At 38.1% G+C, this 15,620-nt stretch overlaps 1 protein-coding gene across 5 annotated transcripts in view; it reads right to left on the reverse strand.

Annotated features, from left to right (window-relative positions):
• DTNA (dystrobrevin alpha) overlaps positions 1–15,620 on the reverse strand; it is a 315,284-nt gene that overhangs the window by 61,726 nt on the left and 237,938 nt on the right. For 3 of the 5 annotated variants that reach the window (XM_084620949.1, XM_084620950.1, XM_084620951.1), the window contains 5 exons: positions 14,520–14,625; positions 12,402–12,568; positions 9,697–9,821; positions 4,296–4,376; positions 1,730–1,819 (listed from right to left, as the gene is read on the reverse strand). In XM_084620949.1, the coding sequence (XP_084477075.1) occupies positions 1,730–1,819; positions 4,296–4,376; positions 9,697–9,821; positions 12,402–12,568; positions 14,520–14,625 (569 nt within the window). Of the gene's footprint in view, positions 1–1,729; positions 1,820–4,295; positions 4,377–9,696; positions 9,822–12,119; positions 12,382–12,401; positions 12,569–14,519; positions 14,626–15,620 lie in introns of those variants that run through there. The other 2 variants (XM_084620952.1, XM_084620953.1) reach the window with 2 other exon arrangements.

Below are 15,620 nucleotides of genomic sequence, written 5' to 3' on the forward strand. Positions count from 1 at the left end.
CAGCTGCTGCTCTCAGATGGCCATTGTGGCCCAAACTAGGACAGTTTAAATGAATCTAAGAGGGGCTTTTGTTCTGGGGTGGCTTAGAGAAACTAATAGATCAGTTGAAAACTGGTTGAATCAAAAACCTGAATCTGAACACCTTTGAATGTTGGAAAAGCTTGATTATGAATCCAAACTTCATGGCTCGATCCCATCTCAAATAGCAGACAATGAAAAACATCCATTTTATCTTTCAGATGTTCTTCATAATTTTTCTTTAACAAAGGTTTGCTCCTTCCCAGTGCATTTTCTCTGTCTCATTTAATCCAGCAATTAGGATGACATAGTGATGAATGTATGATGCCACATTCATTTCTGTAAGCAAAGGACTTTGATGTCATGCACTCAGGATTCTAGATGCACTGGGGGATGGAGCAAACTGAGAAGCTGGTTCTGAAGGAGAATGCTTGCACACTAATACAAATACTCGAAACAACTGCAAAGGGAATACTGAAAATGACGGACCATATAAATTGCCTTTTGTAAAAAGGATCTATTTGTGTGAAAATCTTTCTTCAAAGTTTACAAAACTGTTTGAACCAGACCACAACACACATTAAAGTGACCACAAATTGGAAAACACAGCCTGTGGAAAACAGTCAGGATAGCTTTTAGGGTTATGATGATCAACTAGAGATTCAGTGGTGAGTTTTTACAATTTTGACTGAAACATGAATCACTAACTATTTAGTATTAAGCTGGCAGACTTGCAAACAGACTTTTCAAAACCTGTTTTTTGATGCATGATAGGAAAAACTTCCCCTAAGAGGACTGATTTTACCAGGGCACTAATAACAAAACCTAAGAGAATGAGTGAAGGTGCTATTACTACTCTAATATGGATCGAGGAACATGGTATTCAGAAAAGCAGCGTCTCAGCACCAATGCTTTCTCCCTGTAGAATAGCTGATGCTCAAGGACTGATTCAGAAAATGAGAGGTGACTATACTCCACAGAAAACAATTTGGGAGACTGGTCTTGCCCAGCTGCACCACTTCCTTCTTTTGTACCAAATGAAACAAAGCCTCATTCAGATTGTTAAAATGAGAGGGAATGGTGAAGAAGGGTGCGGTGATCAAGCACCTGGGCCTGATCCAAAGCTCAGTGACTTTAGTGGAAAGACTCCCATTGACTTCATTAGGATTTGGATCTCTCCCTTTGTGGACCAATTTGACAAGGAACGCAAAATATTCCTGTTTGGAGCAATGGGGGAGGAGGGGTATGAGGGGAAGGAGAAAGGGGTATTGTGGAATTGATCCAAAGAAGTCACCAGCAGCAAAAACCCTGGAAGAGGAAGAACAGGATCATTGTGAAACTTGGGATGGTTTTCAACCTGTTATGTGCTTCTCTTTCAGGCCTCTGTGGAGTGTGGAAAAGCAGCGGTACATACTGAAAATGGAAATTTAAAGGTGTACAGGTCCGTTTGAACAAAATACATGTGTCATACATAGTCCTATTTAGAGTTATTAAAACATTTGAAAGATTTGTGCTGTGCAAAAGCCAGAAAGCTTTGCAAACTCTAAGGCCAGTTGTGAAGTTTAATCAAAGTCTAATTAAAACCACGTAAGTCCTCTATCAATAAAGGATCCTCCTTTAAGAATCTTTGGTAATTCTGCTAAATTGCTAATGATTTAGTGCATCAGCTATTGAACTATAGCTATTAGTGGTTTAGTGTTCTCATACTGACCGTGAATTGTTGTGAAGCTGATCTACATACAGCTTTATAAGAGAATGCTCATCTGCTACAGGACTGGCTACATTTATACCCTCAAGTAACCTGAATAATTCAAACAATGAAACCTTGTTAATATCCTATGCAAATACACAAATTAGCAGGCTGACAGTGGAGTCAGTGTGTTCAATTCACAACCATTTTAGATAGAATACTGTTTTTTTTAAACAAAATAAAAAAGATATGATTCAAATGAATTAGGGTTGAAAACAAAAACAAGTTGCAATGCAGAAAGTTATGAGAGGCTTAATATAGGATATTATTTTACATTTCAGGGCATTGTTAACTCTAAAATAACCAGGAATGTCCATGACATCACAAGAACATTTCATAATAGAAAGATGCCATATTATCCACCTACCAAAAGGTCTATCTAGAACTCTGGCTTTTAAAATTCCTCATGTCCTGCAGGGCATTTTCCATTGATAAGTCCTGATTTCATGTGTAAAGGACACTCCCTTCCTCCAGGAGAAAAGGAATTCTAAAGTGCCAGAAATGTACCTTCATTTGATCCTGATAATGAAAGACAAGGACTTGAATTAACAAAGAAACTAAAGCAAAAAAGGTATCAGTAATTCTTTGTATAAAATGAAAGATGTAGCACAATAAATACCACTGTAAATATTGACAGGTTTCAGAGTAACAGCCGTGTTAGTCTGTATTCGCAAAAAGAAAAGGGGTACTTGTGGCACCTTAGCGACTAACCAATTTATTAGAGCATAAGCTTTCGTGAGCTACAGCTCACTTCCTCAGATGCACGATATGCATCTGAGGAAGTGAGCTGTAGCTCACGAAAGCTTATGCTCTAATAAATTGGTTAGTCTCTAAGGTGCCACAAGTACTCCTTTTCTTTTCACTGTAAATATTGTAACTAAAAATCATCTATTGGGCACCTGTCTTAAAATACTATGCACCCTGCGTTGCTGATTGAGCATTGTGATTTCTTGGTGGCTGCATACACTTTAGTAACAATGATAGTTTACAGATAACAAAAAGTTAATTATTAGGAGAGCAAAACATCTTTATTCTTGAGACTATACTGTAGTGTGATATACTTTGGCTTTGTTTTCAGTCCTGAAAGAATAACCATGAATACCTATGTTACCAAGATTATAGTTGGTAATTTTAGGTCTCTGAGCACTGAAACCTAAAGCAAGAGCAATTCAATCAGATGCAGCCAAAGGTTACACTTTGCTTACCTTCTCCATTAGAGTGAGAAGTGCTTCTCCTTCCAGTATCCTGACTATGACCATTTACTTACAGTTTTTTTCTGTAGATTATGTAATTGGTAGTAAATGCTGCCCAGATATTTTGACTGCTTGGGCATATAACGGTGTATGGGGTTACATACCCCTTTTCTCTGGGAACGATGTGTTTAGACTGTTCTTTTCTGCTTTGTTTCCTAAAGGGCCACCCTATTTCAAGACACTTCTTTCTTTGTTGTGGCCTTTAATCATAGAATATCAGGGTTGGAAGGGACCTCTCTGATTTGTTTAACAGGTAAAGGAATGTCTCAACATCTTTCCAAACATTGACTTAACATGGTCCTGCCCTCTACTGGCTGTATGAGTGAGCCAATCAGAAGCCTTGAGGTCACTACTATATTTGCAGAGTAGTGCCAATGGTTAAACTACATTTCTGGGCCATAGGGGGATTGAGTCAATATGTAGCTGCAGTTTCATTCCATTTGGTATTCTATGTTACAAGGCTTTGCAATGAATACTATAAATGAACTTATCAAGTTCAGATCTGGATTTGAATTCTCCCCCCGCCCCAGTTCAGGGGTGCTTGTTCCAGGTGGTCTTGACTCAATTCAATCTCTAGTAATACCAAGTGAACACTGGGTATAAGAAACATATCCATGGATCCTAAATATACTCTCTATATATTACATAAAAACTATCCTGACCAACTTTTATAAGCCCTACGCAAAATTTTAAATGCTTGCTAGATTAATTATGCAGTATACTAAAAATTCAAGGAATTCCTTTTCTTTTACTTATCCTCCAAAGAGTTTCTGTGATCTAAATTAGAACACCAAACTCATTTCCATTAATGACATGGCTGAAATTTTAACTCAGATCCCCAAAGATAACAAGTTACTAACTTGTTAACGCAATGTGCACCCTCACATTCCAATTTCTACTCCCTGCCCAACACTGCCAAATGACTTAGGATCTGAGGTCCAATTTTCAAACATCAGCATATAAAAATCAGGGTGCCCAATTCTACATTTGAGCATTAACAATGAAAATTAGGCACCCAAACATGCACTGTAGCATCTTAAGTGCCCATGTAAGCATGCCAACATGGAACTGGGTGCCCAAATTCAGGGGCACGCATTTAAAATGTGGCCTTCCCATCTGAATAACTGAAACTCAATCCACAAAAGGTTGGAATATTTCTGAGACCGTGTTCTACTAACATTTTCATTGAGTAAAATGCAAAGAACCTAACAAATCGGGGATTTATTTTCCATTCACGTGAGTTGTTTTAAAAGTAAGAAAGGATGAGCTCTCACCTTCTGTTTGTGAAAGTATTTCCTGAGGGAACAGAGTGGGAGAATAGCGTATCATTCATGCTGGTTACAGGTCTGGGAGGCCTAAAAGAAGGCAAAATAGCTAAGCATATTTTATTTGTATTTAACAAACCATCAGCAACAGTATTTACACAGAGATTAATGATATTCTTGCTCACGGTAAAGGGACAGCAAATATCTTCTGCTATAAATAACCAATCACTCCAAACTAAAGGGTTATTTGTTTCTTTTAAAAACAGGGGATAAAAAGCCATAACAGGAATGAGATAGATGAACATCAGGTTTTTATATGTTCTGAGGCACATTTTGAGCCATTTACTTGATTCTTTTTCCTACTCTGGAAAAATAATTTATTGTGCAGAATTTTTACCAAGTCCACTGAAATGCCCCATAAAATATAATTAGTACAAAAATGGCGAACCTCTATCAACAGACTTTAAACCCCTGCTGCCATCTCGGCTTTAAAATAATGTACTGTAATCATTTTAAAGGGACATTGTCAACTTAAAAAAAAATACATTGACTTTTCTGCCTGATATGGTTACTTACTATTGTTACTGAAACTGAGATTAGAGGGTGAAAAAAAATCTCATCTTTTTGCAGTTTGTTTAGTTGGTAAGATACTAATTGCCTGGGAATTTTAAACTGGAAATTTATGTATTGCCAGTGAACAGCGGTATTAGTTAGCATTTCATATCAGCTACATGAGATTTATATATATTCTGCATTTTATTCTTTATCTGGACAACAAAAACACTGGACTATTCAAAGATTATTACACACTTGGTGCTGGACTCTGCTAAACATTCTTTGAACAACAATGAAAATGTACTAAAGGAGAACAAAATACTTACCAGGTATCTCTTTGGCAGCCAAAATGAAATTGAAAAAAAGAGACCATTAATAAAGATGGCATTTTGAAATGTATACGGATAAAAACAGGCCATTGTTTTCTTGTCAATTCTCAAATCAAGAAAACTGGCATTGAAACCAATTCAGGCTTTGCCAGGGTGAGCTCCTTAAAGCTACTGCTGCGCTCTGCAGAGTATTTGTCATCACTTTTCTCAAGTTCAGCTTTAACACTATGTGTGTGTTTAAATACACAAAGTGGACATTTGGGGTGACAGAACTGTGTATAGCAGACTTTTTAGAAAATCAAGGACAAATTCTAATCTTGGATGCATATTTTTTAGCTCTGCAGCTGTTTATGGAATTTACAACTTCCTGAGTATATAGAGGTTGACCCATGAACATGGAACAGTCTTGTATTAAAAGAACAATACAAGTCATATTTGTTGAAATGTCAAAAAAAATTGAAAAAAATCAAAAACATTTCAAATTTTCAGAATGAAATGTTTTGATTTTTTGATTTGAAATGACTTTTCTTCATTTTGAAATTTACTTACATTTTATTTTAAAAATAATTTAAAAAAGCTGAAAAAAATAAACACATTTTATTTTGGGTTGGATGAAGTGTTTCATTTGACCCCAAACAATTTTTGTTTACTTTTTGGTACTGCAAGGAAAACAAAAACATACATCAGATATTCAGACAGCTTTATATATAGGCTTGGAAGGATTAGATTAGAAACATTGGTAAATGTCCATTTTATTGTACACACACAAATGAACAAAAAATATTTCCATCTATAATAATGGAAATTTATAGGTGGGCAAAGAAAGAAATATGCTGCTTGAGAACTTATTAGCGTTTGATTTAAGGATATTTACCTTGTTTATTTTGACATGTGATGTAGAGAATTTGAGTGTTAATGGTGACAAATCTTTAACTTTTTGAATCTCCATATCTATTCTCAATAAATAATTGTTGTCTCCCCCTTTAATTTCCCATAACCGTGAAAATGTAAATTGATAAAAATAGAAAAAATGCTTAAAAATAAACCAATATTTTTAGTTATTATAAAAAAAATAAAAATAAAATTCTGCCAAGCCTATCTACCTATATATATTACTCCTGGGGGAATTCTATGCCACTGCCCAATGCAGAATTTTGCAGAAGTTTCTTTGCCCCTATAGAAATGGGCTGCAGCGCTGCTGGCCGCCACTTGGGGTCCCTGGACCTGGCATAGCCCAGCTCACACATAAATGACACTGTCAGGGGGAGAGGAGGGAGTTAGAGGATTCCTGGCAGCTACAGTTCCCCGCATGCCTTAAGGGAAGGAGACAGTGGCGCGCAGGAAACTCCACATAAGCCCGAGACTCAGCATCGGGCTGTTTCTCCCTCCGCCTTCCTGGACTCTGAGGGGTAAGTGGTGGGTGTCTGGGCTGGGGGTGCCACGGCTGTGCTCTAGGGGGAGGGGTGCTGTTACCTAGGCTGGGGGGACCTGACGACTGGGTTCTGGAGGGGAGGGGTTGTGGGTGTTTGGCCCCCTGGCTGGGCTCTGGGGGCAGAGAAACAGGAACTGGGTTATCATAGGGGCTTCTTTAACTCTCCACTCCTGGGGGAATTTGTGTTTGTCTCTATTGTTACAGACATACTTGCTGACAGGTATTTTGAAATAAATTACCAAAATAATTGAAACTGGTGTGATTATGTAATGTTGTTTTGACAAAATTTGCAGAATTTTAAAATATTGTGTGCAGAATTTTTAATTTTTTTGGCACAGAATACCCCCAGGAGTAGCATATAGTGTAACATACTAAATGACAAAATTATGGATGAGATTTCCGAAAGTTTTCAGTGCTGGCCTCATTGACTTCAGTGGGAGCAAAGGCAGACCACTGTTGAGTGCACTTGAGAATCTCACTATGATGCTAGTTATGCTATTGAATCTCTTTATATTTGGGGCTTTTTGGTTGGCAATTATGTTTGTGGTAGACAAAAATACCACAAAAAGGCCCTGCATCAGCTTAAATCTCAGTCATGAGATTCCCCCTCTAGGACTATCATAACACACATTATTATTTCTTGCATCATTGTGAATGGTCTGTAGACATGTATATTTGATATGTTTTGCCTTATATTGCAGTTTCATTTATAAATGTTGAGTTGGGTCCATAACATTGAAAAATTAGACAGATCTTTGGCTCTGGGTACTCCAAGATGAGAAGGGGTACAATGAAAAGGAGGGTTACTACCATTTTAAAAAAATCACAGCAATACAGAAGGTCTCTGTCCTTATTTAAAGTAGCAACTATTGAGAACAGAGGACTCCTTTGTCATAGGAAGTCTACCATTAAATGTATATGGAAAAAAATCCCTTTGCTTGGATTCTTGCCCAGATCTGTTTCTCCTGATACCTTTTATCTTCCATTATATTTAAAAATAAAAATTGTGCCAGCAAGACGATATTCTCAATGAGTTACTGTAGCATATCTTTCCCCTCAGTTAATTTATGTGAATTACACTGTAGAGCCTGCTATTTCCACGACTTGCACGTTTTTCATTCATCATTATACTCAATACAGTTATATTGCTTTCAATTTAAAGTGAGAAACTGTACTATAAAACAAAATAGATGGTCTCTCATCCTCATATCCATTCACACTAAATTATATCTATGTATTTAGAATGAAGACTAGATCCTAATTTTACAGCAAAGTTTTTGGAACAGATCCTATTCAATTACTGTATCTTTCCCTTTGTTTGAATTCCTTCATAATAATCCATGTTATTTGCTATCTAAGAATATATGTTTGCAGTGTTGCTGCAGGGTACTACAATCATGCTGTGAAACAAATTTATTTTAAAAGGTTTTTCATTGTTGTTGTTTGAAGTGGTGTTGTAGCCATGTTGGTCCCATGATACGAGAGAGACAAGATAGGCAAGGTAATATATCTTTTATTAGACCACGTTGTTGGAAGATGATCCAACAAAAGATACTACTTCATCTACCTTGTCTCTCATGTCAGAATACAGGTAGATCCTCCTACTGGAGCCAGTATTAATGTCCCACAATCAAAAACTCTAGATAGCATGAGGAAGAGGCTGTAATTTTACTTTCATGATCTCTCTTTCTATCTCTCTGATGTATGCCCAATTTCTGCATGTGAAATTATTATCTATCCATCCATGTCTCTCGGCTTTTATACCATGCTGATCATCATGGTATCTGAGCAAATCCATCTAATTCTGTTTCTTGGTACAATCTGCCACTATTCTATCCTTATGATCAAAGCAGTACATTTATTTTAAGAGATAATCAGTTGTAACCATCACACAAAATTAAACATCTGTCTGAGATACCTCACATTTTAAAAAAAGAGGGACAGTCGTGCTGCATTGGAAAACTCCCATTATGACCACCCAAAGACCATCATCAGCATGATTTAGTTTTAAAATGTCGAAGCAGGTTAAGAAAGGGTTCCCACAGCCTTTATGGTTTTTGCCTGCACTGCTTCAGTCAGCAGCATGATGAAGGTGGTTAAAAGACTGACTTTTTTTTTTTAATAACAATGCTTGCAGCACTTTTCATGAGAAGTATTTTAAAATAAAATGTCTTTAAAATCATTTCAGCACATCTAATTGCTTTGGAACCTTTTTCCAATTGTTACTTTAGTTTTGCTGTGAATTCCTGGGAAAGCGTGTCACTTTTAGGTCAAATGAGACGAAGAAAGCACAGGTCACCAGAGAAGTCAATGTCACCTAACCAGATGACAAATATTTGATCTACTACCAGCCCAGATGGAGGCCCTTCAATGAATGCATATCATCTGAAGTGGCAATTTCCCCATTGTATGCAAATCTAGCCTTCTTTCTGCTTTGACCGGTAGGGAGGAAAGCATGACCAATTGATAAACTTTAAATAAAAAAAGAGAGTGAAAGGGAAAACTTAGAGACAAACTACAATATTGAGTAAATTAAAAAGGATCAATAAACTGAAATCCAAGATTAGAATAAGATGAAAATTCAGCTGCATTGTTTTAAGACTTGATGGGTGAAATTCTGGTTCCATTAAGTCATTGAGAACTTTGCCATTGACTTCAAGAGGGCCAGGATTTCACCTCTTGTCTGGCACCTTAGTTCAAGACAATACAGTGTTACGTTGAAGTCTGGAGACTCATGAGAATAAATCCAGAGAGCTGAATCGTGAATATATCTAAATGTACTAAACCATGAAAACTACACAAAATTTAAATACTTTCACTCTCTTCTCTCCCCACTTATGACTGTGTCCCATATCTGTGTCACCTGTATGTATCACCATCCATATGTTTTTTCAATAGTTTAAATGTGGCCTGGCACACCAAGGTAAATTCATGCTAACAGAAAGCCCCTTCTTGTGATTTTATACAAAGCAGTTGATTCATTGCATGAGACATGAAACAGCCATCATGCATTGCCTCCAGAGCCATTGGAGATACAGTCTGTACATGTCAACTGGAACAAAGGTTACTTTCTCTACAGCACACAGATACTTACACAATATGAGCCAGGTTTAGAGGTTTTTCAGGCTGGTCAGGGAACATTGGGTGCAAAGGTTCACGACTGGAAGCACAGCTTAAAGACTTGCTAAGTGCATTAGTTAGCTTCTTAGCAGGTGATTTCTGGGAGGAACAAGGAAGGTAAAAGTAATGTGGACAAGTAAGGTGCAAATGGTTGTTACATTGAAACTACAGGAAGTGCAAAACAAAACCTTACCACTTACAATCAAATATTCTTAACTTTTTCCTCCCTCCACTCCTTTCTTTAGGGGTCTAATGAGCCAAAGTCCATTTAGGTCAATGGAAAGATTCCCATAGTCTTCAGTGGGCTCTGGATCAGGCCCTGGGAGATGCTGTTTATTCGAAGGTAGTGGCATGCATACAAGCCAGTGCACTATATTTCTTCCCTCTCCTCCTCACTAGCTGTTTCACTAGCTTTCTTCATTCTTTAGATGTTTTAATCTACAGCTTCTCTCGTCTGCCTTAGAAGCTGTTGCCTCTGCTACAATAAGGGCAAATGAAATTTCATACACAATACTGATGGAGTTTCATGGACTTGGAGACAGAAAGCTAAAAGAAGAGACTGATCAGTTTTTTGGGAAGCAATGAAAGCTTAACATCTCTGCTCTCACTGTGTAAACACCACGCATTTGAATCCTGGGATCCCACAAGTCTTCACAGTGCAACACAATGTAATGCTAGTTTTAAAGCACTAGGACAGCTACATCTTCAGCTTTTGTAAACATAACGACATATTATAGACAGTGAAACTCTTTTATAATAAGTAATCCCCAGATAACAGCTTCATTCTAAGTGAAGAAAGGATGGCTGTGTGATTGTAGCATAGGGCTGTGAGTGCTGGGTTCTGCTCGAGGTTCTGCAACAGATTTCCTGCATGACCTTGGACAAGCCAGTTAAATCTCTCTGGGACTCAGTTTTTCTATCTGTAAAATGGGGTTAATACTACTTCCCAATCAAAAAGGGATATCAAGCTTAAGTTGCTAGAGTTTTTAAAGTGCTTTGAGATCCTCACAAGGAAGGATATTAATTATTTTTATTTCTGGAATTATAAATTATACACAACAATGAATCTGAACAATTTAGGACTCTCACTCTACTTTATTATAAATGGAGTTTCACTCTGAATTCACCATAATTGAGTTCTACTGGACATCCCCAGTATACACACGCACCCGAGATATTTGCATGAGTTAGGCACACCCCGGGTGTGTGCATGTACCTAACTTTTAAAGATTAGGCCCAATATATAGAACATTCATACACAGGGAGTGTTAAGGCCATTGTTATCAAATCTGCTTTGAAAGAAACACACCCATGTACACAGCAGTAAGGCAATTTCAGATTTGAATTGAAATATTCCAGTCAGAAAGTAAACAACATTTGGGCAGTAGGGGCAACTAGACATGTATTCATATGTTGCTTTTTATTGAGTCTGGCAAGGTTTTGAAACAGTTTTCAAGTGAAATGACCAGATTCCTTCCCTACCATTGCAGCACACTTCCTACAGCAAGATACATCATTCCACAAATACACTGTCTGTTAAGGGATGAGAAAAAGATCCAGGTGGCACATACTTTTCTATCCAGAGTCTAAACTCAAGTCATCTATGTCCACAAAGTGAGAGCCCAGAGGGCATTTGTCCACCTAGATCTATTGTGAGGCAGAGTAGAGTCATGTGCCTGGCATACTGATCATCAAACAGTATTTCTTTTATAGTTAACCCTTGCTTGTTTGGTGCAATATCATCATCAGGCAGGCAGCTACTTTCACAGAAGCAGAGTTTTAATTGTTTTAAACATGGTTCTGAAAACTTAGGTTCAAACACGTGTCCACACACACACTGTGGTCTGCATCCTTCCTGACTAAAAGACCACTCCTCTCCACGTACAATGCACCACTGACACCTCTGAGATCAGCTGAAGTGCCTCTGCTGACAGTCCCCGGATTTGAATTCTGAAGATGGCATGTTCTTAGTGTTGGGACCTCTGCTGGAAATTTGCTTCTCCTTTGGCTCTGCTAGAGCCCAGATTTCAGGGAGAAGTTGAACTATTTGGTGAAGCATTTGTGCCAGCTGCGTATAAGCGGTGGATTTTTTTTTTTAACATGATGTAAAGGTGGGTGGTTATTTTTGTTACTTAATATAGGCTGTATGATTTATTATGGATGTAATTATGTTAATGTACTCAAATGCTATTATAATGGGAACATAATACATATATATTGAACACACAAACTTAAAATACTTCCTAAAAAAAGAAAAGATTTCATGGACAGCTGAATGATACTTCAGTAGTCCCAATAATTTCATTTACATGTAATCATTAGCATATGAATCAGAGAAACAGAGAGAAAGCCTAACAAATAGTAAACTATGGGTCCTTCAAAAATGGAAAAACTTACTGTGAAAATAGCATTATATTCCAACACCCTCCTGCAGTTGTCCTGACATCCAGCACAGTATTAAACTGTCAGACTGCTCAAATCCACGCTCAGAAGAGAAATTCTTGTCTCAGAGCTTAATGGTGAACAAGGAGCACAACTGTGGATTCTCCATACTTATCTAAATTGGCCACCAAAGTTTTATATTTTGCTATATAAAATGACTGAACTGGCCAATTCCTACTCCATCCTTGGGATTCTCTCTCTAACTGCTGGAGTTCAAATGCATGAACCTTCCCTTACCCAGGATGTGTATTCTTTCATTTGGTGTTGGTTGCTATGGGAACCACTAGCATGTCCCCTCCAGAAGCAGTCCTGACAGAGCTGGTAATTGTGACACTGCTGGCATCGATAGCGAAATCCCATCATGCTCTCACTGTGGCAGTAGGAACACTCAACAGGGTGGAAGACTGTGGGGGAGAGAAATTTAACAAAACAAACAAAAGAAACAATAAGAACAAGATTAAGAATGAAGTCCCAAATGGTGACTGAATCCTTCCTTTGTTAGAAGTAATTTTCAACATCAAATGCCATTCATGGTCTTAGGCTGAGGAAAATATATATGTGAAAACTTCACAAGTCTTTTGTGGGTCTCTTCCAGGGTACAAACTGCACTTGCTTCATTCCCAACTCCAAATCCTTTATCACTTCTGAAGCAACATGCACAGTTCCTTCCTACAGCCTCAGAAACATGTTTAAATTACAAAGCAAACTGAGCTTATTGTAGAGGAAATTAGGAGGAAATCTACCTTGCTCTAATAGGTTTTTATTGTTATCATTAGCAGTTGGATTGGTGAGCCTAAGGGTCAGGGGTCAGATTTTCAAACACGGTGCCTAAAGCTAGGTGCCTAAATCTATATAAAGGCATCTAGATACCTATTTTAATCACCTACGGCTGATGTAGTTAACTAACCACATTTAGATAGATGGATATGGATTTAAGCACTCAATGTTTAGTACCCACATTTGAAAATCTGTCCCTAAGAATGGGCTCCATTTTGTCCACCATTCCAACCAAAAATATATAAGGAGGATTTGTGTCACCTGGAAGCACTGCCCTAGAATATTAGGCTGATCTATGGCATCTTTTACTATTCATGCTGCTATGAGCTGTGTTTTTTCCCCCCACTTGGCACTCCCATTGCCTCTGCCCGTCTCTGCACACTGCAGCACGTACACTATATTTACCTGCAACTGAATACATATATGCATTCCCCCTTTGAAGCTCGTTATGCTCTGTAGACAGCTGGGAGGGAGCACGAGAGGAAATGAGCTGGCAACACTTTCCCAATGACCTCTGGTAGTAAGAGAAAATCCTCTGCACAACAACCCTTGTCCCTCCTGACTAAGGAAGTGAGGCTCTTAAGTTTATTTTCAAACATGTCTGCTCCTTGAGCTAGCAGCTGAGCCATTAGACAGAGTCTCAAAAGAGAGAGAAGATTCCCCCCCGCCTACCAAGGGAAATATGGGGAAACAAAATTGTTTGTTTTTTGAAGATTTATTCATATTGTTAATTGAATGTTTAAATATAAAGGCTTAACATGTTTCCTCAGGTTTTATATCTTCCATTCCATCTAGATCCACAACATGAAAGGATATATTGTCAATGACATTTGCAAAGGATTAGATGCCAAACTCCCCTTAAGAACCATGTGGAGGAAATACCGTGTTAGGAGCAGGTGTACTCTGCTCCGACAGACACTGAAAGTGTCCTTACTATTATGTATCCTTTTCCTGTTTAAGGTCAAATACAGGTCATTGTGCACAGCAGAAGCAGATGGTTTTGCATAAGAGAACTGTGTGGGAATCTGCCAGAACTATTTGGGAAAATATATAGGGCTTGGAGGGGTGGAGAGAAGATGGCATGTACCCACAGTACTGGGGTCCTTCTGTGGTTGCGACTGCAGTTTCAGTGCTGCGACAGGGTCTGCATTCTGCTATGGAATCTGGACTTAGCCTGCCAGGTAGATTGTGTGGGAAGGAGCTGCCTTGCTGTTCCTCCTTTAGTGCTGTTATGTCATAGCTAATAAATGTCACGGTCTTTGATTTTACCAAATGTGTGTGTGTCACGAGTGGGCCACCTACTGAAGCTCTCTGGCTGTCCAGGGCATCAAAAGCGAGGAAAAAATTAGGACAAACTCCAGAGCACAGCAAAAAATTAAACAAGGCTACAAGTGGAATGAGTGACACTAAGCCATCCTATTTGATTAGCAGCTATAGGATGGCACCTGGAATCAATAACCTCAGTACAGTAGCTCTTATAATGTCATCCATAAACTGAGAAGCTCATCGTATATAGCCTAGATGTCCCCATTGCAACTGCTATTCTTTAACTAAACTTGGTGAGCAGCCATCACTTACCATTTTCAACATTTGCCAATCGATGCAGGAGTGGTAACCAGACCAGACACTGTGGCGGGGGGTCAGACATGAGAGTATCCAAGAAAGCATTTAATGTGACTTTTTTCTGCTCAAATAAACACAAACACACAAAAAAAATCAGTAACCACAAAATCAGGGTGACTTGAACATGTTTTTATAAAAGCACTTGGGAATGAAGAAATGAAGTTCTTAAATTTCAAGCCATAAACTGAGAAGAAAGTGACACTGCCAAAGGTTGTAAAAACAGAATATGAAGGTGTTAGTGGTTATAATGTCTGCCACCTGTAACCAGCAGTTCTCTTCATGGAAGGAGTTGATGCCATTTATTAAGTAATCACTCACTTTAAGGGTTCTGACCTAAAGCTAGTCCCCCAAAATACCAAAGATTCTTCCTGAATACATCCGTTTCCCAACCTGTCCATATTACTATAAGGCATTGGTCCTATCTAACGCACATGTGTCAAACAAAAAGCCATTCACATCCACAGAGTGACAGACACCACTCCAGTATTTACCAAAGTTAAAAAAATGAAAAGACAAATAAAGACAGTGATTAACATTTTCAACAGTGTATACATTCCATTTTTAGAAGTGACTTAGACACTTAGAGGTTTAAGTCCTATTGTTTCTCATTGAGGCTGAGACTCCTAAATGACCCAAGTCTTTTTGGTTTTGGAGAATGGGACATGAGCATTTTTGAACTTTTTTTTAACTCAAATCTTACTCTAATGTTTAAGACCTGTACACAGATTCCTCTCTGAGATGTGTCCACTGTTAAGACAAATTCTTTACCTTTTAATATAGTTCTCATAGTATGCAACAGACTTACTGACAGTAAATCTTACTGACAGAAATTAAGAATTAATGCCTTCCCATGAAGAAGTTGATCATATATAAATGTTGAGTCCTGTCTGGAATATTTGTAGATAAAAAACAGTGATATTTGTTTGTATAGGTTATTGCATTCATTTGGATCCCAAAGTGCTTCCCAGACTATATTAACTGATTGTACAAACCATCATTTTTACCCATTAGTGAAATGGCAGCTGTTCAATAGTGCACAGCCTCACTACACAGAAG

Source organism: Lepidochelys olivacea, assembly GCF_965140295.1.
Source record: "Lepidochelys olivacea isolate rLepOli2 genome assembly, chromosome: 2".
NCBI lineage: Eukaryota > Metazoa > Chordata > Testudines > Cheloniidae > Lepidochelys > Lepidochelys olivacea.